Below are 27,788 nucleotides of genomic sequence, written 5' to 3'. Positions count from 1 at the left end.
GAAGGCAAAAAATAAGAAAATTATTGCATGAAAATTTAGTAGCAAAAGAATCGTCATTGTAAAAATGAAGCGAAGTTTGATGGATTGGCTACAGAAAAGCTTTGAAAGATTTAGAAATAAATTGAGGATTGTTTTGTCGAGAATTTGACGCTTATGGAGATCATGTTTAAGGCAAAAAATTCTAGCCTGACAAAAATAACGAAGCGAAAGAATTCTGATACTTCATGAATAATTCTAAAATAGCTCAAGTGGAGATATTTTGAAGCACAGTAAGAATAAGTTTGTTAAAATCCAATACTACTCAATTTCGAAATTTTTATAAAGGTTTTGTACCATTGTTTTTAGTTCCTTTGCGAAACAGCATTGTGGAAAGATGTAAAAATAAGTCTTCAGAGAAACATTGAAAGAGGTTTTTCTACAAAAATTTTGCAATTACTCATGAACCAGACATTTTAATAAGTTCCTCATAATTAAATTCTTTAAAAATTTTCTATTCATATTTTTTTATTCGTTGCATGTCGTTCAAAAACACTTCATCTTCTTAAGAGAAACATTATCTTTTTACCTATCTTTCATATCTCAGTTGAATCAGAACGTTAAAAATAAACACTTATTAGTAGTTAAAAGAAATAGCGGCTAAAAATATCCGAGCTTCATTCATAACACAAAAACCCTCTTCCAAAAAACACAAAAACCTCTAAATTAAAACGAAAATATTCATTAAAAATCTTTCGAAAGTGATGCGGATAAAGATAATTTTTCCAGGCAGTTACAACATTATATACTGTATTGTTGACGATGATTGAAATCACATTTCGTGGTTGCTAAAGAAGACCTCTCTTCTATAATAAATCATATATATAAGTGTATGGCTGAAAGTTATAAAACTACGTGCTATGTGTATTCCTCTATGCGCACATTGGATTCCGTCCAGAGAGAATGATTTTGCCCATCGGATTAAAAGCCAGTCAATCTAACACATATGTACGGGATTCAGAACTTCTTAAGAATCTGGAATTATCCATATATTATTGCAGTCAGAGCATGCAACTCTTGAATTTAAATATGATAGAAACTATATAACAACTTCTTTACCACTGATTGCCAATACCGCTTAAATAATTTGAGAAAAACCTGACAATATAAAGTAAAAGGGAAGAAATTAAATGCTTATATTTATAATAATAGAGTTAAATTTTGAACTGCATTTTATTTCCTATTTTTACCGAGTCTAAATAGAGGGTTTCATTCAATGGAGGAAAAAACGAAGTCTAAACAAAATTAAAATTAAGAATCTAGGGAAATTTATACTCAAATGTATAAATTTTAATCAAATTTAAAATTATTATTAAAAGAAAAGCTACTACATCAAACCTTACAAAACTGATTCAACACTGGATTTCAATTAAAGTGTTATTTGATTAATTCTTAATATTTTCCATATAAAAGAATTCAGAAATAACTAAGCAAATTATGACACAAATATGAGCATTTACCTTTTCTTGGAGCTGGTGCAGGTTCTTTCATTGATATCCCAGGCGCAGTACGGATCTCGGAGAGCGACGCATGCACTGAAAAGAAATTAAAGGATAATTGTAAGTCTTTTTGCAGAGAAAAAACTAGAAATGCATCAATTCAAACATAAAATAACTTTTTACATTACTTTGGATTTTCGTGGTATATAATTTCAGATATAATACATCTGTACGAAGAATGATACTTTAATTTATTTTAAAACTAAAGACAGAAGCAAAAATAACTCCTGAAATGTCTGAATGACACGTAAAATAGTCAGTACAATATGTCTATTTATTAGCAATATGCTTATATTATCAATATGTCTATTTATTAGCAGTATGCTTATGTTATCAATATGTCTATTTATTAACAATGTACAATAATAATATGTTAATGTTGTTATTAACAATAACAATATTAACATATGCAATGAGTTTTGAATAACATTTTTGTTTACTCCAAGCAAACTAATAACACAAGTTCAAGATGTCTACACTGGTCACTTTCCAGGACATGATACTTTAATGTTTCAATATCTAACTACATTGAGTGACTGTTTACTAATTTCAAGAAGGGCGAGCAGAAAATCTTCTGATATATCAGAATGGGTTGAATGCTATAAATGCTTAAAAATAAAAATTGCATGAAATTTATTACCTTTAGAAGGTAAAAATGAAAATCAGAAATTTCATAAATTCTCAAATTCTTTCTCTCTCAATACTAGAACATTTATATATTTTAATAAAATTTAGGCTCTTATGTATTTCGTACAAGTAAAAAAAAAATCGAATATAGAGAAAAACTGTGAAGAATGTAACATGAATATTTATTTTATGCTCCATATTAATCAACATTCCAAAAAAACTTTAGTTATTAATGAAATAGCAGTTTTCGTATCAGCAAGGCGCTTAAAAATTTGATGAATTTTCATGTTTAAGCTTCGCCTACCGTAACTCGTCCCCCTCCCCCTTTCATAACCCGACGACAATTTAACTGTTGAACACAGCAGATACAACTCAAATAGCGCTTGAAAGGTTCCTGCTTTAAGTTTTTCGAGCATAATTTCCGCATTGGGATTTCGATATAACTAGCATAAAAACAGATATTGACTAGACGAGGCAGGCTTTAGGAACTATATATCAGTATGAATAGTATGAATATTATTAGATAGACGCTTTTCATTTTCATTTTTGCTATTACATATGCAAAGGCATCAATTACATATATTATATTACATATAACATACATCATAATTCTGATTGTAATATGAATGTAATATGCATTATGTAAGAATCATAATATAAATAAATTCTTTCAATTTAAGGTCTCTTGCTCATAAGAAGTATACATCCCCAAATAAGACTTAGTTTTTAACTTAAAAGGAACGTTAGTCCCAAATGGGATATTAGTTTCGAAACGGCATTTTGCGTTGAAACTCTATACGGAGTATCACTTCTCAAATTGTTGCCACCAAATATTATCGCCTTGCATTATATTTCAAGAAATTAAATAATGAAGACTTTGCATGAATGTAGGCATTTTCCTTGCATAGTGAAAAAACAACGGTATCTAGAGCCATCAATTTTTAAATAACGTAGTCCTCCACTCGAACATGGGCACCTGCAAGCCCGATTTTGAATTTCGAAGTTGTTTTATTATCTAATTTATATTTTGTAAAACTTTAACGAGTCTTTGATTAACAAACTCGGCAATTTCAAAACGAACAGTGGCAACACTCTACGGAAAGAAAACATTTTATCTCCAGCGCGCGAGACTGTCACGAAAATTCTAAAGATATACTGTTTTTAAATATTTTGTGATTTTTTTGCTAATTGAATTTTATGTGGCGTAAGCGCTAAGAACGTGATTTCGATATGATGAACTGAGAAAAGACTGAAAAAAGAGAAAAAGGTATGCCAACATTTAACTCTGCATTGAGAATTCTAAACGTATACTGATATGCTACTTTTAAAATTTTGTTATTTTTCTGTTCAAATGTATAAGGCGTAAGTGCGAAGAAATTTATGCTTAATATAGCTAAGAAACAAACGGCAACAATAAAAAAGGTTAGTAGGAGTGAGTGTAATAGCAGACTGGTAGACTTCAAGCTCAGCGAGAGGGTAAAAATGTTAACAAACCAAGTCGAACGAACGTCAAATTTTAAAACCTTTTGTTTATATTTATATTTTATTTCTTATGATATTATCAATATATGTAAGATTTATGATTTTTATAGTATTTCATCAGTTTTAATAGACTCATATATTATTAAATTCCCTGCTTCTGTGTGACAATAATCGTTGCTCATGGTGAATAATTCCTAGAATAATTCAAAAATATTATCAAAGAAATGAAACCTAAACCAAGCTAATTAGAGCTGAGAACGTGAGCTCAGGAATACATTTAATGCGTTATGTCGTTAAGAGTCATTACGGTAAGATTTTCACCCTAATTAAATAATAAAAAGTACTTAACGCACGTAAACAATAGAAAGCAATTACGAGTTTTTAAGACTCATTTATTCCTTAACCTTTTAAATATGAGCACTTTGAAAGACTTTTAATCTACATTTCCTTTGATAACAGTCTTCGCCATTTTTCAGGAAAAGTTCTTATTTTTTACTTAACATCGAAAAAAGAAATGTCCTAAAAAAGTTTTACAAAATTGCAAAACGTTTAAAATTTTCTTATCTAAAATATGCTTATTAATTTAAAATCCCGAGAACTGCATTACGGTAATTGCTTGAAAACAAAGAAAGTGAATTATTTTTATTACTAAAGCATAATAAACATCGTAATCTATTCGTATAACATACAAATATTAAATGCTGACAAAACGAGTAATTAGTTCTTTGCATTTAAACAAACGAGTTATAATAGTTATTATTTGTATTCTTATTATAAATATAATTTTAAATGGGATGCATTTAAATATCACTGAAGTAACTGATAGAAACCTTTTATTTATAATAAATTTGGAGAGAAACATATTTATTTATAAATATGGAGAGAAACGCACTGAAATTGTAAATTTGGAAAGGGGGTATTCAGAAAAACAAACTGATGTTTAACGAAGACCTATTTCAATGGCCACATATGGAGCATAATGTATATTAACCATACATTTGTTTTTTATTTTACTTTTTGTGTTCCGTACATGCGGTAACAAACGCACCTATTTTCACAAAGAAATATTTATGAATAGAAAATGCTCATGTAGTATTGGAAATTTTCCAAATAAGTATCATTTTATAAAGAACCATTTATATAAATTTTCTTTACACTGCGTCTGAGTGCAACTCTACATATTGTATTTGTAATTTCGCAGATAAGTTTGTTATCAGGTAAAAATGCAGTATCAAAGTGAATGAAACGCAGCTGGTGTTTTCTGATGTCTTTTGTTCTATTCTATTCTTGAAGTCCTTTGATGAAATGGCAGTCTAATAAAACTGAGATATTCGAAGTAAGACTGAGGCAATTTAAGTTTAATTTGAAACGTTTTCACTGTTTAAAGCATAATTTATTAGTTGCTTTTGGCTTTACAAATCCATATTCAAGTAATTTTGCAAATGGCATTAGCTTCTAAAATCTTTCATCCAGCTGTCATTCGCAAATTCAGTTCCGCAGGTGCTTACACTTCATGTTTCAATTATATGACGCAAACCATATCAATGGGCACTAAGGGCAATATTCATACTTAAAAACCTAACTTAGACAGCTGCGAAAACAGCAAAAAATGCAGATTCGTTTCTGTGAAAGTATCAGCTAAATATTTGGTTTCCAGAAAACGTAATTTTCCAGAGATAATACGCGCAGTACCTACATGATGTCTGGCGTTAAAACTCTTTTAACTACTCCTTTCGAGGTTACAGGCAAGCCATTAGCACTTCAAAATGATGTATTTAAAGGTACTAACTTCTAAAACATCCAAAAAGGGTAAAATTGTACATATCTGTGAACAATTTTTTTAATGGTTAGAACGCTTGTTACACTTAAAAGCCTGTTAATTTCACTTTTGAACACAATTCTCAAATAATAACGGTAAGCGAAAGAGCAACAGCGGGTTTTTTCCCCTCGTTTTGAACATTGGATTCTCATGCAGATTTTAACACACATTTTCCCTCAGATCAACTCTTTTGCTCATTAGCGAGTGAAAGCAAATATTTTCCACGTTCAAATTTGATTTTCCCTAACCCAGTAATTAAGTTAATTGGATTAATGGAACAACGATAAGCGAAGATTAGTAAGATTGCTCGCACGCGACTGATGAACGCTCCAAAATAGTAACAGATAGCGAGGGAACATTTGTTCCGAAACGATCATGTTGGTAATTATTGCAACATAAAATGCATAATGAAGGAAAGCGCGAATCAATGGGATAAGTACAAAATTATCTGCAATGTCCAGGTTAATTACTGGGCATTTAAATTTCTGCAGTTACATATATAGTGGCAAATAAGACTATCTATGCATTTTGTAATATATGAACATATTAGTGATTTGATAATTTTTTCCTGTAAGTACTTTTTTATTGTAATTTTGCTGGTAACTTTTACTCATTATACTTAATTGCCTACTTATCTTTCTGTATGCACATATATGTATTACATACACATGTTCTCATTATAAATCAAATTTCCTTATGAGGTTCAGTTAATATCATATTATTATGATGAACTTTTATAAAAAATTAGTTAAATTTATTGTTTTATTAAGACCACGGATATAATTTTAATTTCCTAACCAACTAAAATTACTTTTGCATAATATTTAGTAAAACTTATAATGAATTTTTATCCTGGTTACAAACTTGAAAGCTACTTTTATATCCACATTACATTCTCACTCTATAGAAACACTAAGAAAATATCCGTTAGGAGAAACAAACAAATTGCAAATTTTTGTAATATTGTTTTCTTCATAAAAATGAGAATAAACTGCAACAACATCTTATAGATTTTAAGCTTTGACTTGCATGTAAATAAACATATTTGAACAAACAAATGAGTTTCAGAAAAAATTGTACTATTAATAATTTATTGTTAGGTATCGCGCAAACGATTATTCTGTACCATTTTATTTCTAAGTTTTAACTGTTTTCTTTTGCAAAAATGTCTGGAATCACTTCTTAAATAATGGAGCCAGAACTAATAATAACGCTGATAAGTAGCATCCCAAGTTAAATAAAAACTTAAACCACGGTCATCCCAGCTGAAATATAGAGAATTAAATGAAACGTGAAAACATATTTATTAAGTAAAAATTATTAAGCAACAAAATATTATCGATATTGAGAGCTACTATGTTTATTTAGAAGCCTAGTTATTGAAATGTTAAATAAAGTTAATTTTTTTTTTAGTTTCATGCCATAGCTTAGAAAATGCATTTTCAAACATTGCTTGATTTTTAAAGCTGAAACATGCTTTTTTCAGCATAAATATTTTAATACTTTGAATGTAACAACTTTAATCTTAATTTAAACATTTATTTATTTATATAGTACACAAATTTTTAGATTATGAGTAAAAACACAACTGGTTAGCTCTTATGTTAGTTGTTAAATAAGTGTAATAACATAAGGTTTACACATTAAACTTCCACATGCATAAAACAATGCATAATTCCATGTAATAAGAAGACATTATATTTAGCTCGCATCATTTCTTTTTTTAATGCCGAATCGGATACGTGCAGAGTAACATTTCGGGAATGGATATTTTAAATAATTATTCAAAGGGAAAATGAACTATTTGATTAGTAAAATGTAACTTTTTTTGAATATCGAAAATTAGTCACTTATTGAGAAAAAAATCTTTTTTTTACTAGACGAATACTCTAATATAATTTAAAACTCTTAAAAATAAATTAGGAAGCTAAAAATTTCAGTTCGTCTGCCTGGGCTTACAGCAGTAATATCTTTAAAATCCTTACTTTAGAAGAATTTATATGCACATTCAAAGCAATTTCTTAATGAAAACACTCATTACTCAAAGTCTTCCATATATATGACGTCAATTTTCATTAAACAAATTCCATGAAAATATCTCTTCTACTGTGCTGATAGTTCTCTTGTCTCAGCAATTAATCAAAACTTGCTCTTCTTCAGAGGTTATCAGCCTAATCAGAAATATGATGCTTTAATTAAAATTCCGTTTTAAATTAAATATCGAATCAAATTCGAATCCATCTTCTCAATTATTATCGTATTACTTCTTTATCCCTGAAATATGTTGAGTAAAAGTTTGTCTGTTCAGGCTATACTAAGTAATATCTAGAACAAGAGCCACCAAACTTTCGATAGTAAAGTAACTTTGGTCACTCAAGGATTTCTGGTAGCTCAGAAAAAAAAAATGATTTACTTTTAACCTAATGTTAAAAACCAATATAACAAATGCATGGTTTTACAATGAATTCAAATCATGGTTCGTGAGTTACACGATGGATAGCGTTGCAGCAATAAATTACCTTAACACTGAAACTATTCAGCTGCATCCGGAATTATTTAGAACTGAATGGAAAACTATTCATTTATCTATATCACGAAAAATTCATTAACATCAGAAGTGATTTTCTTGTCTGCAAATACCATTTAAACTGCGGAATAAGTAGATAATTATCGATTAAATTAAAATTTTAGACAGTCGTACATGCTTATTGAATTTAATAGTAGAAAAATGCATAATAACGATATAAAATACTGTTATTTATGCTGTATTGTTATGAAGAATATTTAATGCAAATAAATTTATAGGAAGAATTTAAGCCGAGGGCGTCTCAACCAGCAGAAAATTGCACAACAATCTTGGCGAGGGCGAAATGCGTGTTGATGGAAGGACAATTCCTCCGTTGGTTTGGGAAGGGGGGATAGAAGTGATTTAGGTGAAAGAGTATTGTTACCCGTTGATGGGGAAAGGAACTTTTGAGCGGAATGTCATTACACGCACAGTGTAATATTCATTAAAACTATTAAAAAGGAAAATATGTAACACTTAAAATTAACGACTTTGAACAATTCGAAGATGATATTATTCATGCCATATACTAAAACATGAAAAATAAATTTATGTATGTAATCAATGTGCATCAAAATTTGAAGAAAAACTGTTATTTATTTTATATGAAACAAACTAAAATGCGATTGTGTTTACTGGATTTGTTCTTTTACTTTGACCTGTCAAACTGTCAAGGTTCCCTAGGAAATATATTTCTGTGTACAGTGAATCAGATATAACTTTGTTGATAAAGTGGAAAATATTACTAATTGTCACACGTAAAAATTTAAAATCAGCAGATTTAAACCTTCGCTAATGCTCCATATACTATCTAGGTATATTTATTAACTTTCATTAATTAGATTTGACTAAATCTTTAACTGTAAAACAGGGTTATGATTTGCGGATAATTTAATGACATACACCACATTGCCGCAAAAAGTATCATCAATGTCAGCCAAGCTCATTTATGGATAAAAACAAAAACAGAAACCAGATTTCTATGTTGAGATTATACAGACCTCTGTTCTTTATCTGCAGTTCCAACAGGGGCGATTTTTTTTATTTACTTTGGAAGGTCTGCATGTGAATTCTTTTTTTTTCTTGCTACTTTTCCAACTTTTCGTACATCAAAGGTAATTAGTACAACTTTCCAATGACATTCCTTTGGGCAAGTAATTAGAATAAAATAATGAATGTCAGCGAAATTTAGAAAAAGTTCGGAAAAAAATGCACTGCCAAAGGTTACAGAAACGACAGAATTTGTGCATGGCTTAAAAAAATGTCCACAAAGAAAAAACAAAATTTTTTTCCTCAATTTTCCTCGTGTCTGTAACAGGGTAGAGCATTCGTAGCATTTAATCGATCGAAAAAATCTTTATAATTGGGTTCATTTAAGGGCAATTAACGAAGCTTAACTCATTTAAATTTAAATTTTTTGTCAGGGTTTTATTCACCTTATTTTTAGTTAATCAAGTTATTGGATAAATTTCCTCAATTTTGCAGAAATTCTTGTAGACCTTAAATTGTTCTATATAAGGAATTTCTTAAAATACAGTAAAATTTACATTATACATGCATGCAGATGCAACATCCGAATAATACGAGCAGTTTTTAGACTGTGAACTCTTTCAGTATGTTAAAAATTGCATGCATTTTACAAGCTACAAATGTAGCATGTGTCCTAATGAATTTAGATTTTTTATTCCTTCATCCAGATATATTTTCAGAATTTATAACAGCATGTAACCTAATGAGACCCAAACATTTTTATTTAATTTTTTAGACAGTTCGTTTCAGTTGGCAACACTGGAACTTCCACAATGTCTTTTATTCTCTGTTGCTTTTTGTTAACAACATTTCTATTTAGATTTTTGAATCATTGGTATTTATTCTAGGAGGATTTATTTTCTGATGTGTAAGTATTTTCTCAGAATTGTCCGGCTTTACATTATGAGAGGTAAAAATATTATTATAAGAGATTATATATATATATCATTACTAGAAGCGTGTTATTATGCATATTTATTTCAATTATTAATTTATGATATAAAACGAAGTTTGACACCTTAAAAATTACGAGGAAAAGAATTATAATTACTTTAATGATATGCATGAATTTTAAAAATTCAGTTCTTTCACAGATACTAGGAGCAACAATTAATACGAATAATTTTTTTACCACTTTGCGTTTCGTTTTAAATGAGTTGAACAGTTTTAAGTTGAAAGCCGACCTAAAGAATTTACTATTTCGTATTATTTTGAATTTCATTTAATTTACAAAGCAGTATTTTCTGTTTTTTGTTCCACAGAATTATAACTCAAAGAACACAGCCGAAATTAGTTTTAAAACTTTTACTCTAATTGTTTGTTATACAGCTCAGTATATGTTTAATTTCTTCTTTAACATAGATGACATATGTGATTTAATATATAAAAATAAAGAACATTGATAAATGCATAACATTACCTGTATGAAATACAGGTTATAGAAATAATTTGTATCCTAGAAGCTATAGATTCAATTATTTTATGTGCTTAGGAAGCTTCAGAAGACCATGAAAAGAGCTATTGTATTCAGCGAATCGGTATTTGTAGTAGAATGGGGCGTTCATTTTTGGAATGAGAGAAATCTTTGGTTAAGTTTAATAACATAGTTACTGTTTTGATGATGTTTCTTCACTGGCCTTTCCTTTTTAAGAGGAAGGTTATAAATCTTCGAGTTATTCGAGATGGGACAAATTCAGAGGTCTTTTATCATTGGAATATTTGAGTAGATAATGTGGACCGTCTTTTCATTAGTCTTCAAATTTAATTCTTTCAGTTCTAAACTTTTTATCAGTTCTAAACTTTTTATTTAGCAAGTTGTTCAATTTATGTTACAGATAGGGCTACACACACACACACTACATATATATACGGTAAATATTTATGATAGTGAGTTATTAATTTAATTTTCGAAAGCAAAAAGGCAGCATGATCCATTTTCTTATATCCTACCTATCCTCATTTATTGAATTACCTCTTTGCGAGGACTGCTTTGAAAATTTAGTTAAAATCAGTTCGCCGATAAAAAATTTATTGCGATTTGATAATATTTTATGGAATACTAGGAATTATAATACAGTAGTAGCATATATAAGAATTATTATGTTTAATTGATCTAAACTTCTATTTGATTATTTTAATTTAAAATCTATTGTTGTTTAGCCGACCTGGAATTTTTAATCACACAAGTAAAACACTTTTTGTTTAATTTACCATAGACTCAGTGGCGTAGCTAGCGTGGGCCAAGGGCGGACATCTGTCTCCGCGTGCAGCATCCAAGGGGCGCCAAATTGATGCTACGGAATATTTTCCATTTCTGACACACAGAAAGGGGTGCGAATTCTTCAGTTGTACCCGGGCGCTAGAAACTCTAGCTACGCCCCTGCATAGACTGCTAATAAAATCACGTAACGCAAAGTATTTTTATATATTTTATTAGTTTAAAGTACGGCAAAAAATATAGGATTTGAAGCTGTGTTAGAAATTATCGAATACCTCCGTACGCGTTCTCGCAGTGTAAATAGTTAATACAATCAGCTAGCATTGCACGATCCATGGTACGAATCTCATCGACGGAACTGTGTTTCTGCTCCAGAAAGCCTGTATTCCTTGATGCCTAGACGTGGTGGTTGATGACTCTTCACCAGTTGAAGTTAGTGGGCTTCAAGCCACCATTCAAGAGAAGAACATGGTAAGAAATGTTTCTTTCCTGTGTGTACGATTGTGGTGTAAATAGTGAGTACGTCCAGCTAGAACTAGAAATTTGTGCTTTGAGGCATAGCATGGTGTGCATAGCTGCACTTGACTACTTTCGTTTCTTATTCCAAAACGTCTAATGGCTTCCTGCTTTTCCAAATATGAGAAATACGATTGAACAATAGAAAAAAGACCGAGTTTGATAGAATACAGTCATTCCAGAGCATGTATTGCTAAGAAATGACAGGAGATGAACATTTTAATCCTTTGTCAAACGAGTGTCGAAAACACTTATTGTATAGAGGTTATACAACAAAGGAAAAGAAGATTCAAATATAATTCATCTTTCAACCATCGAAATGAAAATAGAAACTAATCCCATTATTAAATCGATATTGATTTTATACGTGATACCTCTTTACCATATGTGATTACACATTTCTAAACATTTTGAGATTTTCGTAAATGAAATCTTTGTAATAAAAGAGTAAAGAACGATTCATTAAATTTCTTTGGAATACCAGTAAACGCTAAAAGCAATTAAACGATGATGAAATGAATTTTGAAAGTAGGTCTCATTGTATTTTCTCTCAGAGGTTAAAATTAATGTGAGATTAGTGTCATTTCTCGTGACGGAGGGTAAGAGTAATGAGTGAAGTGATATGTTTCTGTTTAAGCCATTTTCGCTGGCAGAATATTAGTCTGTTGCAAGCTGTCAGGACCGGCAGGGATGGCAAAATTTCGTCATATAAATTATGTAACTCGTAACGTTCCTCCCAAAATACGTATTACAAATTCATAGAATTAAGCACGTTGAGGAAGGATTACATGCTTTCAATAAATTAATAATTCAGATTAACGCAATTCTCTCTCCTAGATGTGTGATCCCGATAAAGTATCATTTGTAAAATTTATCATAACTCAGAAATATAATGAAATATTTTGTTTCAATTAGAATCATCTGTTTTGCATTAGGGGGTTGAAATTAAATCTCTGACTTCCAAGATTATCACGACTTAATCTTATCCAGTCATATATATAGCAATTAAATACTACGATTATATTAATCAGCAAGTTATTAAGAAGAACATGGCCACTCCATCCGCAGTTTGGTGCAATTACAACAAAGTCGCCGGTCCTATCTTTCTGAGATCAATAACTTAACGATCGCACGGACTTCTCGCAATTAATCACCGGGAAAACCAAAAAGTTATCGGAAAATTTCCCTCTCGCCAAGCTGAATTCCCTCTCTGTCGGCAGCAATAAACCCTAAACTTCTGCTTCGATTCCCCGTTGGGGAAAACTGGAAATTCCCTCCAATACTCTTTTCGGCGTGCGTTTCATCGATTAATCGGGTCATTAATCGATTCCCGTACCGTTGGAACCGATTCGAACAATCGCTTTTCTGTAGCCGGTGTCGGAAAAGCTGTTGTTATGTCGGTGCGCTGATTCGAAGAGGTTTGGAATTTGACTTTTAATTTGTTTAGGAAATCGAGACGGGTCGATCTCCAGAGCTTCTTTCTTCTTATTGGTTATTGCCGCCTTCAGAGGACAAACATATGTCGGACTCAATCTCGACAGGGATCATTGCTCTTGATCCTAGTCCAATCGTTACCTCATCTTGGCTTATCGGTTTCCTTCTCTATTGAAAAGGAATTAAGAATTGCTGTTCAATTAAGGATCGCGATCTCCGAAGTTTGAATACTCGATAATGAAATTCAATAGAATTTTTTTCCTCCATCGTTTGTACACTAGAATCAAGATTAATAAAATATTTTTGTTTATGAGGGTTTGCAAATTCATTATCTATTTGGCGTCATCCAGCCGGTGGCCGATTTGAAGGGCTAAGCGAGAGTTCTGCTTTCCATCGTCTGGATGCAATCATGGAGAGCGTTCCAAATCAAAAAGTGCCCAAAAATCAGACAATGGAGTCCAGCATACGATAAACTCAGATTTTATTGCAGAGCATCATTACCGTTTCAAACAGATTGCTTAGTTGCGCTAGAAATAAAACTGCAATTACTGCTTTAAAATACTGAGAAAAAGGCACAAAACGAAGATTGAGAGAAAAAGCACGAAAGCAATTGCGATGTTTCGAGCTTGCAAAGCTCAAATGAAAGATCACTTTACCACGTTGAGTACGGCGTCGATACTGCCGACCTATGCGTTCAGCCGATAGTCAGCAAGCATTGTGTAGAATAAATAGAGGACTACTTCTTCTTTTTCTTTAGGACTGGGACAATGGTGCAGCCCATGCACATGTATACGAAAGGTAAGAAGGCAATCTCATTGAGACAATTAGTTAGAAAAAAGACACAGAAGTATAGAGATGATTTCAGAATATAAAACTTTGGTTTGCTTTTCAAAGTATTTACTGCCCATAAGACCGAAAGTGTTCGGAAGAAAAGGAGATAGTGATACGTAGAATGAATTATTTTTTAATCATCGAAACATCGACATCACCGAGTATTTCGCTTGTCATCGTTGGAAGATGATAATTCACTAAACCAGGCAACGGAACTTCACAGTGACACTTGTGGCATAAGTACTGTTGCGTTTCTCATTGAGACAATTAGTTAGAAAAAAGACACAGAAGTATAGAGATGATTTCAGAATATAAAACTTTGGTTTGCTTTTCAAAGTATTTACTGCCCATAAGACCGAAAGTGTTCGGAAGAAAAGGAGATAGTGATACGTAGAATGAATTATTTTTTAATCATCGAAACATCGACATCACCGAGTATTTCGCTTGTCATCGTTGGAAGATGATAATTCACTAAACCAGGCAACGGAACTTCACAGTGACACTTGTGGCATAAGTACTGTTGCGTTTTTTTTTCTGACACCAGTTGTTACGTTATTTTCTTCCTTCACGTTCGTACGGGGTACGTGTGGATTTGGAGTGAATAACAACGACAGCACTTGATGGAATATCGAAACACACTTTATTTACCAATATTAATCAGGACAGCTCTAAAACACTTTTACAGTCGTCGAAGAACTACTATAAACACGCTGACACAAGCAGCAACACAGCCTTCACACTATCAAGCTATAACGGTCGAAACAGCTTCGCTGCAAAGCACCAGAATACAGCTTTCGACTCTGCTTTGTCGTTCTCGGAACTCCAAGTATTCTTGAGACTCTCCACGCTAGAAATCGCGACGCAATCGACGACACACAGAGCACAGCTCCCGACTTTTCGGTTCAGTCGTTTCCAGAGCTAAACACACTCTCTCGACGATGCACTAATAGCGATACACTAAGAGACTCTTCGATACACTCGACTACCCACTCGGCACTCGCTGCCCGGCTGTTAACTCTATCGACTCCGCACGGACTGACTAATTCGAGACTAACTATGTCGCAGTCTTGGCGAGGCACTAACTCGCACTCTCTCTCCGCGTGCCAGCAAGGGTTTATGTAGCTTTTGGCTTGTGTTCGAGAAAATTCTGGGCTAAACTGGTAAGAATTCGTTCCAGAAGGTTCTCCATCCATTCATGACACATCGCCAATTTTGTCGCCAAACGTCGCCCAAAGTGCAATTTCTCGCCAAATGTGGCAATCCTACTTTCCTTTGTCATTTTATTGCAACCCTAAAACTGCTTTGCGGGGAAGCTATCTCACCGCGCCTGGACATTTCGTAAGAGTGCTAATGAAACCAGTGATCAAACTGAATGATACGAGCCAAAGGCAGATCAGCCAAATATTATGCTTTTTACGAGTGCCTACGGTACCAAAAAAATAATAAAAAATAAATAGTTTTTAATAAATTAAACTAAATAATTTTTAAATAAGCTTTAATAAATTTTATTTAATAAATTTCATTGAAATTACTACATTTAATTTTTAACATTGAAGATGTCTCAACAAAGGGTGGATAGAAGCATGTTAAAACAGATTTAATAAGTTTTATAAAGACCGGGTATTTCTGCTTTCCGTTTTCTCTTAGCCCAAAACTTTACGATATTACGATATCAGATTTTCCATTTTATGCTTAAGTATCTATGAGTGCCAAATATTCTAATATTTAGTATTTGCGTAATCTAAGTTTTGTTTAATCTCCGAATGATATATTTTACCTAAAATAAAATTAGAAAAAAAAAATAAGTGAACATTTCACAAATCCGAAAATTCCAGATTAAAAAAAAAATATAAAATCCGTATCTCCGGCTATATTTGGACTACAATTATCATTGTAAATGTATAATAGTTTTGCATTCACAGTGACTATAAAATATCGAAATTTCAAAATGTAACTAATGTTTGCTTTAAAACTTTTACCGGTTTCTCATGATTAGAGCCATTGTCCATCTGACATTTAATGCAATTAATAAATGTGTAATAAATACAAAACTATGGAATTTTAGTGTAGGCCATTAAAGAACGCTAATTTTCTGCCTATCTGTGCTTCAGGAACCTTATTAATTATAATAAAATGAATCTCCTTCGTTGCTTTTTATTTCTCTTTCCATTTTATACCAACTTTCATTACACTGATTAAAAGTAAGAGATAAAAATAATTTTGTTAATTATTTCTATTTTTAGATTTGTTTGTTATATTACACTCATGTCCATAAATTAAGGATAATGCAAAATCAGGCAAAGGAAGAGTTAGAAGCAAAACAAATTTGTCTTATTTGTAAAGTATATTTACTAAACAAAAGGTAAAGAGCAAAAAAAGATGCTATATGTTTGATATTATTAAAAAAATTAGCGATTTTTTCTCCCTGGAGCAAATTACAAAAAAAAAAAAAAAAAAAAAAAAACTGTTTACAAAAAAAAACCAATATTACATGGTTGGTATGATTGTTAATACATTGTATGTCTCCCAGACGATGCAATACAGTCCGTACAACGCCTAGGCATGCTGAGTATCAAATTATAGATCTGATCTTGGGGGATATTACACCACTCAAAAGGCAATGCTCTCCGAACTTCCGGTAGACATGTAGGAGGAGGTTGACGGGCTGCAACTCGTCGGTCAAGCATATCCCACACGTGCTCTACTGGATTCAAGTCCGGTGAGAATGCTGGCCAGTCCATACGGGTGATATCCTCCGATTGCAGGCATTCGCTTACGATGTTTGCACGGTGAGGACGGGCGTTGTTATCCATAAACACAAATTGTACGCCCATGGCGCGCCAAAACAAACGTACATGTTGTTCCAGAATGACGTCCCAATAGATTTGGCTTGTCATGTTTCCAATTTGAACAGGCAGGTCAGTTCTGGAACCCAGAATAATACCACCTGAAACGAGCACTCCTGCACCACCGTAACGGTGTCGTTCAATGATGTTTTCTTGGTGGTAACGGGTACCTGGAGCTCTCTATATGAAAGTCCGGAGAGAATCAGACTGCGAGCTAAACCTGGACTCGTCGGAAAACATCACACAACCCCACTGTTGCGGTGTCCACAATGCATGCTCTCTACTCCAGGCTAACCGCAGGCGACAGTGAGTTGCAGTAACGCATCTGACAGGTCTACCAGCATATAGACCAATCTGCCCTAAGCGTCCGTACACGGTCTGCCTTGAAATTTTCGTACCAGTGGCTGAAGAGAGCTGACGAGACAGGTCTGAGGCTGTGCTCCGCCTGTTTCTTTTGGCAGTAACTGCCAAATACTGGTCCTCATTCGGCGTTGCAACTCTGGAGCGACCTGTGCTGTAACGTCTACTCACATTACCATCATCTTGGAATCGTTGCCAAAGCCTGGAGATGACACTCTGGGCAATTCCAAGTTCATCTGATACTTCCAGTCGGGTACGCTCACATTCCAGACAGCCGATAATTCTACCACGTAAAAAATCATCCAAATGCGCCCTTTGTGTCATAACTATTCGGTTATTGCACTGAAATGCTTATAAAGCGCCTGCGAACAATTTTACTTCTTTGCCTGTGTTCCTTATATATCACTCTCTTACACTCTCGTCATTGTGACGTACCATCGGTGTCATCTGGTTACTTCCTGAAATTTGCATATGATTCTTGAAGATGTGTGTAGTAATTTTACAGGTGATATTTTTATTTTAGAGTTCGATTTCCACGTGACTCCGAATTATCCTTAATTTATGGACATGAGTGTAATTATGAGCAAGATTTTTTTAAATTATAAGCAAAGTGATTACTTCATGAGTAGAGTATTTATGTTTGCTGTCTGTATTTATGCAAGAAATGAAGTAATTATGAAATTATCTAAATTTTATATTTCAATTAAAATTCACATTTAATTTAATTTAAAAACTAGTTTCACAATTCTTCCATGTAAACTTACGGTTGACGTTTTTGCATGATGTACACATATTCAGTAACCTCAAAATAAGGTATTTAAAATCCGTAAAGTGCAACGAAGAGTTATATCTTTTAAGATAAGAATTAATTTTTCATTCAAATTAATTTGCACAACCAAGAAAATGTAGCTTAAAATTTAAAATTTTGTAATGAACAGTCTATTACATATTCCTTAGATGAAAAATTTCATGAATTAAAAAGCAATTGTCAGTTTTCTGAAATTTTGCATAACATGATAAAACAATTATTTCATTCGCATAATGATTATCAGAATTCTATATAATAGTTTGAACATTAAATCTTAAAACCTTTGCATGCAGTCATGACAAATGAATGTTTTTCCTTTGCATTAAAAAATACTATATTTATTTCTAAATCGTACTTATTGTGTCCATGAGGCTTGAATAAATTCAATGCATTTCTCACTGCGTTTTAATTCTTAAATGAAATCTTATGACGAAAAGTATTTTTAGGCATTAAAAGTGTTTTGAAGATAGTCTGTTTCATAGGAATTTTCGTATTATCTTATTTATGGTTCTAATTAAGCTCATCGAGAAAATGAGGGCTCTTTTTAATACAAAACTAAGATTTTTATTTTACTTATGAGTAACATAAACTGCACATTAATTACGTCAATAAGAAAAGAAACTTAATTACTACAGAAAATTACATAAGCTTAGTAATTACAAACATACCTTAATTCTTCTTTTGTTAATTATTTTGGGTTATTTTAGATAATATCATCTTTTCTAAGGCTTTTATCCTCCTATTTGATTTTCTGTATTAAATTATAAAGTTTCTGCGACGGATTTCACCCACCAAAATGTATTGAAGATAGAAAATTGTAAAAGCTGTTAAAAATATTATTTTGCATGCATCTGAAATTTAAGAAAATTTTGGAGAAAACTCTTTTAAGAAGTTTGTTTTATTATTTATTAGCGCAACAATAATGAACATGAAATTATTTTATTACTGAAATAAAATTTTTTAACGGAACTGAAGTCACTGTTTACATTAGAATCAGTTACTTTAGATTACGTTACCATGCTGCCGTCGACTAACGTATGCATACTCATCCATGCCAGTGGCCGGGCAAATTGATAGTACTTGTAAAATGGTACCGCTACACAGGACGTAAAATTTGAATTTATTTTGCTATCAAAATAGTATATTATTGATTATAATGTAAGCGATTTTAAAATAATGTTTCTTAATAACATTATTAATGTTTGTAACAAAAGGCTCACAGTATGCGCTACCCATTCGCACAGACCTGAGCTCGGGTTGAATTGCTAGTATTAACTTGCGCTCTCATCTGCTAGGCTCTCATCGGTAGACTAGGAATTTCAATATTTGATAAAGAAAATTTAGGATAATACTTTTTGAAAATGCCTTTGAAGTCTAAATGTGGTACAGTTTTTAAAAGGTTGCTTAAATGTTAAGGCTCAATTATACTTTGTGCGAAGATATTATAGAAAACCTTAAAAACAAAAAATGGCTAGTTTTATGAATGATATTTTATAATACTGAGTATAGAGTTGAAACATCTCATTGCTAATTGATTATTTCAAAACATTTTAATAAAAGCAATCGGCGGAGTTTTAGTTCTCACTCTCCAAATGAAATTTTATGTAAAAAAGTATAGTTATCCTTTTACAAAAATACTACGGCTAAAAAAGGGTGTTTTATCTCACCTGCAAGTACGAGCATGTTTGTCGCAGTTGTGGAGGGGTATGGTAAGGATTTCGTCTTGAGAGACCACGACTAACTTTGCTTCTGACATGGTATGATATACTAGAAGATTGGTGATTGGGACCCGCTGTGGGAACACTAGCATTTCCTCTACGATAACAGGTGTGATTTTAGATGCTTCCTTCTCATCACTGCCAGCATTCAGGGCTTTTATCACTTTGCCATTATCTGTTGGTTGAAAAACGAAGTATTATTCCATTAAGTCTACATTCCTTATAAACAAGACGTTACAAAAAAGAACCATTAATGATTATTAAATAACGAATTATATGGAATAGGATATATAATTTCCATATAAAATAATTTTAACTTCTTATTGCATCATCAAATAAGATTAGAACATATATATAATAAATTTGTAATCACAGAATACCCGCGACGGTAATTACAGATATTACTCATATATTTTTACTAGCTAGAACATGGCAGGTCTATAATGCCTAGCTGAGTTGGCTTAGTAATTTATTGAAATGTTGAAAAATTTTATTGCGTTGAATAATCGATGCGCATAATTTCAAACGCTCAATTAAAATATTCGCTATGCTTCTATTCATTCCAGCTGTAAAGTTTCGAAGATCATGGAGCCAACTTGCCCTGCCCCGTTGTGGAACAACTGAATATGGAATTTTTTGTTAACATATAACGGCTATTTTATTATCTAAGATCAGTTTTGAAAAATATTCAAAGCGTAAATCTCTACATATAATAAAAGAAAGAGTCTTTTATTATATGTGTTAGACACACATTAAATATACACTCTTAGGAAAAAAAAAAAAAAAAAAAAAAAAAAACGAAGCACCGAGAAGATATAAAGCAAATTGGACACATAGCATAAAAAGCATAAAAAGTAAAGCCATCTAAAAAAATAACATCCGTTTCTTTTTAAAACATTAACAAAAAATATATTTTCGAATTTAGGTCTCTAAATTAAAGTTTCAAAAACAAATGGTCGCAAAATTTAATTTATGAACTGAAACTAAATACAAAATTCTACAAACCTGTTCCTATAAACAGAACATCATACTTTTTCCCATTTGCTGTTTCCACCTGAGGATCAACTGCGATGTATGTGTAACGATATCTAGGATGAAAAATTATAATTTCTATAATACTTTTATAGAAATAAAAATACACATATTTTAAATTGAAAATCATTAAATAATTGCAGATTTAATAAAATAGCTGCTTTTAGATGATTTTTTTTTTCTTTGTCCAATCTAACAGTAGAATTAAAAGCATCCATTAAAGGTCTCCAGTTATACAAATATCATGCTTAAATATTTCGAATAAATCCCTTACTCCCTCTCCTTTTACAAAATTCATTAATTTACCGAATCTTGTCGATATTTGCTTCTGTAACTCGTTTTATAAAGAAATATGTCTAACGATTGCTATTTAGGTTGGATAATGTATATATTAAAAAATGTTTTTGTTCGAAGAGCTTTTAAGTAATTACCCTTATGGAGAAATTATTTAATACCGAATATATCTTTAATCTTCATTTTTGCCTCGTAGAGTTATTGTTATTAATTTTCACTAAGCACTTATTTATGGTTTGGATATTTACTATCACTTTTCGTTTCAGTTCCTTACCAGAACGTAAATTGAGGTAGAAAGAGATAATATTTTTAGGAAGATTTCGAGACTTTAATTCAGAGCGTGTTCTACCACTAGAGCTGACGTTACTAGGTTAGCTAGCTCAGATAAGATTGTATTATTCGGCTTTGCACAACAGTTGCCGATATTTCAACTGCTGCATCGGTAAGAAATTTTGAGCTAACTTCGCATTAATTTGAACTGTGCTGCCTCTGACTACTAGCTTATTTAATTTAAATTTTAATTTGACTAATTAATATTTAATTTAAATTTTAATTTGACCTTGAATTTTGTTATTTTAAGTTATCTCGTCGAAAGTGGCTGGCGAAGTTTGCAAGCACAGGCCGTGCAATTAAGTTCAAAGTTCTGATTTAATAAAAAGATTTGCTTTAAAAACCTTCATTAGACTTCGTAGTTCTGTCCAAACATAGCGATAATTCGCTTAAAATCTGTTAGGATTTTAAAAGTAGTTTATGCTACCAAAGCAAGTCACACTTTGTAACCTTAGGTTTAACAGTCTACATATACATATATTTTAAAAGAGCAAACAGTTTCGACTTTGAGAAATAAGTAAAATGAATAAAATAAAACGAAATTAAAAATAATGGAAGTTTATTATGTTTATGTTTTGAGAACTTATAAGAAATTATAAAATATTCATATAATTAAATGTTTTAATACTGAAACTTTTAAAAATACACCTTTGATATGTTTACATATTTTGCCCACATAATATTTATTTTATTTGGATTTGACAGTATTTACAAGGAAAATATTTATACAAATCGTAGTGTAACCAATTTCCTATTAACTATAGTCTTCTTCTAATCTACAGACACATATATAAAAATTAGAATTAACCATCGATTTTGTAAGAATTTCATCTCTCACAGATGACTGCAAGAAGTTAGAGCAATATGCTTACTTGAAACCTGTGTAGATTACAAGAGGCTTTCCCCAGAAAGCTGGTACAGACTGATCCATTAGATTATGATTTTTGATGAAGTTCACCGTCATCTCCGGCAATGTTCTGGAGTCATTGACACACTGGAAATAGAAAATATATTCAAGGATATGTTACATAATTTCAAACGAAAAACTCAAGTTATTTTTGTTCTCGCTTTTATTACAGGACCCGCACTAATTGATTTGGTAAAAAAAAATACACGATTTCTTCCCACGTTAGTAGAAATACTCAAGAGTCTTTTTAGTCAGTTTGAAATTTAGTTTTATAAGTGTTATCCCAACTCAGTACGAAACAGCAACTATCGACCATACTTCAATATTTAATGCAGATTACTATGGTTAAAATCTTAAGAGTAGCTATTGTTTTCTGCAACGGAACGAAATAAAGCATTTCGGGCTAAAATCATGTTCATACGCAAGAAGCGTGCTGTGAATAAACAGCGTTCTCGTAAACAAGGAACTGCATATACTTATTAATTCATAAAATATGTACTTAAATTATTAATTCAGAACACACTTAACGTATTTATTATATTTTTAAATTCCATAGCGGATTTAAAAGGGATTTAAATTTTCTCATTTTTATAAATTTTTTAACTCATTTAAGATATTTCTCCTTTAAGCTATGTACAGATGCCGGAGCTAGGCTTTTTGTCACTCGATGTAGTCTCTGTAATCCTAAATTCTATCATCTGGTGCGACCGTATCAGTTGCACCGAGTCTCATGCTGATGCTAGCTATACCCTTAATGTTGTAATGGAATATTCTGCAATGTAAGCATAGTTAAAATATATTCAAATATATATCGCATTTAACGATAAATTACGGCATTTCTACGATGTGTGTTTGAGTTGTAACATATCTAGATACTGACTGAAAGACTCGAGTTTGAGGCGAATTTTAGTTTTAAACCATGCATTCATTTTTCATTTAAATCATTCATTCCTGAATTTTAAATCATTAATTCATTTTTCAGAATTTCTTCGTTGAACATATTAATGTCTCTGAAATTTTACTTTAAGAGAAATAATTCATCTTACTTAAAACATCTTAATTCCTTTTTCAAACTACAGTTTGCATTTAGTATTAAGTCTCAGGCTAAAAGGCAAAACACTTAATTTTAGTAACTGGATTGTATTTAGTGTTAGGTCTCAGGCTAAAAGATAAAACATTTAATTTTAGCAACTGGCTTTCGTTTATGTTGTTGTTGCTTTCCTCCGGTTTCTGATGAAGTCAGATAATCTATGCTTAACTACTCTTAAGATTTTAACCGTAGTAATCTGCATTAAATAATGAAATATGGTTGACAACTGACATTTCGTTTATATTTTAATTCATTAAAGTTTAAAAGAGAGAGCCTTTAACTAGTTATACTACTAACATTAACTACCATTTGCAATTTTAAAAATAATTGATTGAGATATTTATAATTTGAGATCTACATACAATTGTCTACAGTCATATTACAGATCAGAATTTTGAAATTAATTATTTATGAGATTAATTCCGACTTTGATATGAAGATCAAGGTGAGCTACACAAGAATCTGCAATTTGAGAAGAATTTATACCTGGCCAGGTCTAGGTTCTGGAACTTTAGAATTCTGGACAGGAAGCCAATTAAAATTAACATCTTCATGTCCCTTAAATGGTCCATCGAAAGTCTTCAGAATATCTTCAAGGCGAAATGCACACACTGCTGAACCACTTATGCTATTTCTGAAAATGAAAGGTAGATTAAGATTATTGGAACATTTCTTTAAATTTTATATATTGTATCGTATGATGGCTTATATCAATCAATATGGATATGATAATATCAATATGGATATGATAAACTAAAATTTTATACATGAACTAATTCGGAATACGAATATTTATAGTTATAGTCGTATTACAATCTGCGAGTTGAACAAGAGGTAAACTCTCTGTGAGAGTAACAGAAATAAAATTCTACATAAGTCTGATACAATATTGTAACTGTAAATTTATATTTATTCTAAGAAAATGTAATGCATTTTTTAAGAAAGCGTTTTCCCCTTCTTTCCTATCCATTTTTTGTCATTTCGTTTGCTATGCTTAGGAATAAATTCGTCAAAGGAAATGCAAATACTGGAAAGATTAATAAAGTATATACCAGTAAATTTATTAGTCGAAGCTAATTAGTTATTTCAAACTTACTATGGTAAATAAATTTAGATTCAGTTAGCTGTGTATTAGATAATTAGGATGAAATCAATCTCATCTATGTTACCATAGTAAAGACAACAAAAATGGGAGAGCTAGATTAGAAAACCATCCAAATCTAGATAAGTTGTGACAGTTACTGTAAATAATAATGGAAAGGTTTCTATTATATTGTCGTGCACATAATAGAAATGCGTGCGCATAATGTCGTGCGCATAATTGCAATCAAGTTATTGTTAAAATTCAAGTTGAGTTGATAATAAAACTAAGTTCTTATTTTTAACATTTGAGTGTTATAATAATATGAATTAGCTGAGTTAACTATTCGTATAAGCAGTCACAGCTTGCTTTTAAAACAATTCAGGATTTAAAAGTAATGAATCTTACGTAATCTTGCGTATGCCTGTCAAATTGAATCTAAATAGTTACAAGTATTCCTAAAAATGAATGATAAATATATGTTAATAATAATAACAGTACTATATGCAACATACCTTCATTTATATATGCAAGGCATCTTATTTTAGTTGAGTTGTTCAAATTAAAAAACGCTGAACGTTTTGTTGCTGCCACGCGAAATAGTTTCATTCTTAAATTTTATCAATGACTTAAAAGTGAAACTGCTTTCCAATAATAAAAATTATTCAGAATTCAAATTAATTAAAGACACTTAATTAGACAGCTCTCCTTACGCATGAAACTATACCAATCTACTATTTTTTATCTTGCCTTTCTTCAAATATGGTTTGAAGCACGGGAAATATAGAGAAATATAGACGGAATAATTATTGAAGATGGCAAATGCGATAAAACAAAATTCTAAAAATACTAAGCTGTACTAAAAATATTAAAAAACGAAAATATATAATGCAAAAGAGGCAGCGAACTACTTTAAGATGAATAGTGCAATAGGGTGCCATCAATAACTTCAACTTCCATTAACAGCGTCCTCTCCGAAGTGCTGACAGCATCAGTTAATTATTGGCTACGGGAAACTATTAATGTGTGACACTCAGCCCCCTTCCACCAACCGGTTTCTGCATAATGGAAAAACAACAGCCAATAGGTACAAAAAATGAGGAAAATTTCATGTTATTAATGAATTACGACCGTGGGGGCAGTTAATGGAAAAAAAAGGAGGGGAAAAAGTAACAGACATTTGTTAAAAAAGGCTCCCGGCTACAGAGATGTATCTGAAGATAAAGAAAGGAAAATGAATTAGAATAACACCAAGAACTGAAAAAATTAATGGAACGAAATGATAATAGAAGATAATAAAGTTTTTATCCGCAAAAATAGAATGATAGTGAAAAAATAATAATTTCCTCTCGCTTAAATAAGAAAAGAAAGAAAAAGCACAGATTTAAAAAGCAAATTCCTGGAAAGAATATCATGTATTCGCAATGCAATAAAAATTGAAGAGATATCAAAGTGAGCAAACGTCCTTTATTCAAATTAAAGTAAAATGTTCAATTAGAAAAGAAATTTATTAATTATTTCAATGTACTCTTTTTCGAGATCACACTTACAATAAAACTTGGAAGCTTATTACATAAAAATACCAGCAAAGTGATATGAGAAACGTATCTTTAAAATACTGTATCTCCAGAAATAAATTTAAAAAAAAATTAATATTGTGTAAAGAAATTAATGAAATAAAATTATTCTTCGATAGCGTCTTGGAGATACTTCGCATGCCTTCTAAATGCCAATGCTAAAATCAATAACAGTAATAATACAATACCGTAATTCAGAATGTGTCCAGTCTCCTTATGTAACTTGAGAAGGAAACAGAATTTTAGACAAACATTTTATTTAGCGAGATTTTAGGCAATCCGATTCTGTAAGAACTATCTGTCTGGCATTTATTTTTTCAAATATATTTCCGAAGCTGTGCAAAAAACATAAGGAAAATAAATCATTATATGGAAATAACGTAATGCAAGATGTTGTGTAAAAGGCAATTCAAGATCTTCCCTATTTATAATTGCTGACACAGTGTGAAAGATTTCAATTTGAAGATTGCGCAAATAGAAACAACATACATTTTGGATTTGAAAACACACATGTTTTAAGGTCATTGAACTAATACAGCAAATTTTTTAAATTTCGTTGAAATAATACTGCAATTTCTTTAAATAATAAAAAATATTCCCACCAATATATATTCCCACTGCAATTATATAAATTATTTCCTTTATGTTTTAAATTAATAAAATTTCTCTACTTTTAGAGGAAAGTAAAGAAATAAATTCAATTATATACAATTTTATTTTCTTAGTTTTACAGTTATGTAAATATTTCTGAGTTTACTGCTACCAGAGTATTTAAAAAAATATTTTAATTTTCCGAGTAATTCCTAAAATAAAATCTGTTTTTTTTTTTTTTTTTTTCCAATTAGCTTTGCACGCTAGATTTAGGCTCAAATTTCATGCCAACTACTAGCTTTATTTTATAATTTATACTGTTAACAATAGCAAGCCTAAGCTTCTTTCCGCTTCACAGCATTTTTATCCAACTCTTTCAAAATAATGATACTAGAAGATAGTTCCTTTTTATTTTGATTAATTTTAGATCAGTTTTGGTTAAAATTATTACCAATTATTGCATTTTTTAATTTTTTCATGTTATATTTGTTTTTATAATCTAATTTTAGCATTTTTTAACTATCTATCTATAATACGTGGATTTATCTTATTAATTTTTATCTTTTTTTTAACCTGTGTTGAAAGCCAAAAACGTGGAGGATGAGTTTGTGAGTGTTTTCAAGGAAACTTTAAGTTTTAAATTCACTTAATTTTTTTTGTAACCACTCACCAGTTAGGGAAACGTTTTTGCTTTGATAATGTAACGAAGATGAATTGTTGCTGATTTCGAACGTTCCTCTGAAGACCTCCGGTCTCAGAGTAATTAATTTACGTTATATCGTTCATTAAATCAAAATCCATGTCTAGATTTATCCACAGGACAGTTTTTTTTTCAACCTCTGCTTTGTGAAATCCCAGTCCTACTGTCTGACATTAATTGTTTATCTGTAACCTGATCTCATCTATATAAATATATATTCAAATTTGTAAGAGTCCGTGTAATTTTGTTAATTCCTGTTCTTGACCTAAAATAATTATATTGATACGAAATGTACAGGCGCGGTAAAATAGCTTCCCCGCAAAACAGTTTTAGGGTTGCCAGAAAAATTGCAAAGGAAGGCAGGGTTGCCATATTTGGCGAGAAATCTCCCATTTGT

General features: G+C 31.3%; 1 protein-coding gene across 9 annotated transcripts in view; it reads right to left on the bottom strand.

Moving 5' to 3' along the window:
- LOC118188395 (semaphorin-1A-like) overlaps positions 1–27,788 on the bottom strand; it is a 905,788-nt gene that overhangs the window by 55,183 nt on the left and 822,817 nt on the right. For all 9 annotated transcript variants that reach the window (XM_035358817.2, XM_085818328.1, XM_085818327.1 and 6 more), the window contains 5 exons: positions 23,929–24,076; positions 22,318–22,439; positions 20,795–20,877; positions 19,739–19,964; positions 1,497–1,571 (listed from right to left, as the gene is read on the bottom strand). In XM_035358817.2, coding sequence (XP_035214708.1) covers positions 1,497–1,571; positions 19,739–19,964; positions 20,795–20,877; positions 22,318–22,439; positions 23,929–24,076 — 654 coding nt within the window. The remainder of the gene's footprint in view (positions 1–1,496; positions 1,572–19,738; positions 19,965–20,794; positions 20,878–22,317; positions 22,440–23,928; positions 24,077–27,788) is intronic.

This window comes from Stegodyphus dumicola, chromosome 6, assembly GCF_044657685.1.
Source record: "Stegodyphus dumicola isolate Sdum_Otavi_A_Nest chromosome 6, ASM4465768v1".
Taxonomy (NCBI): domain Eukaryota; kingdom Metazoa; phylum Arthropoda; class Arachnida; order Araneae; family Eresidae; genus Stegodyphus; species Stegodyphus dumicola.
This window is presented reverse-complemented; position numbering and strand designations above follow the sequence as displayed.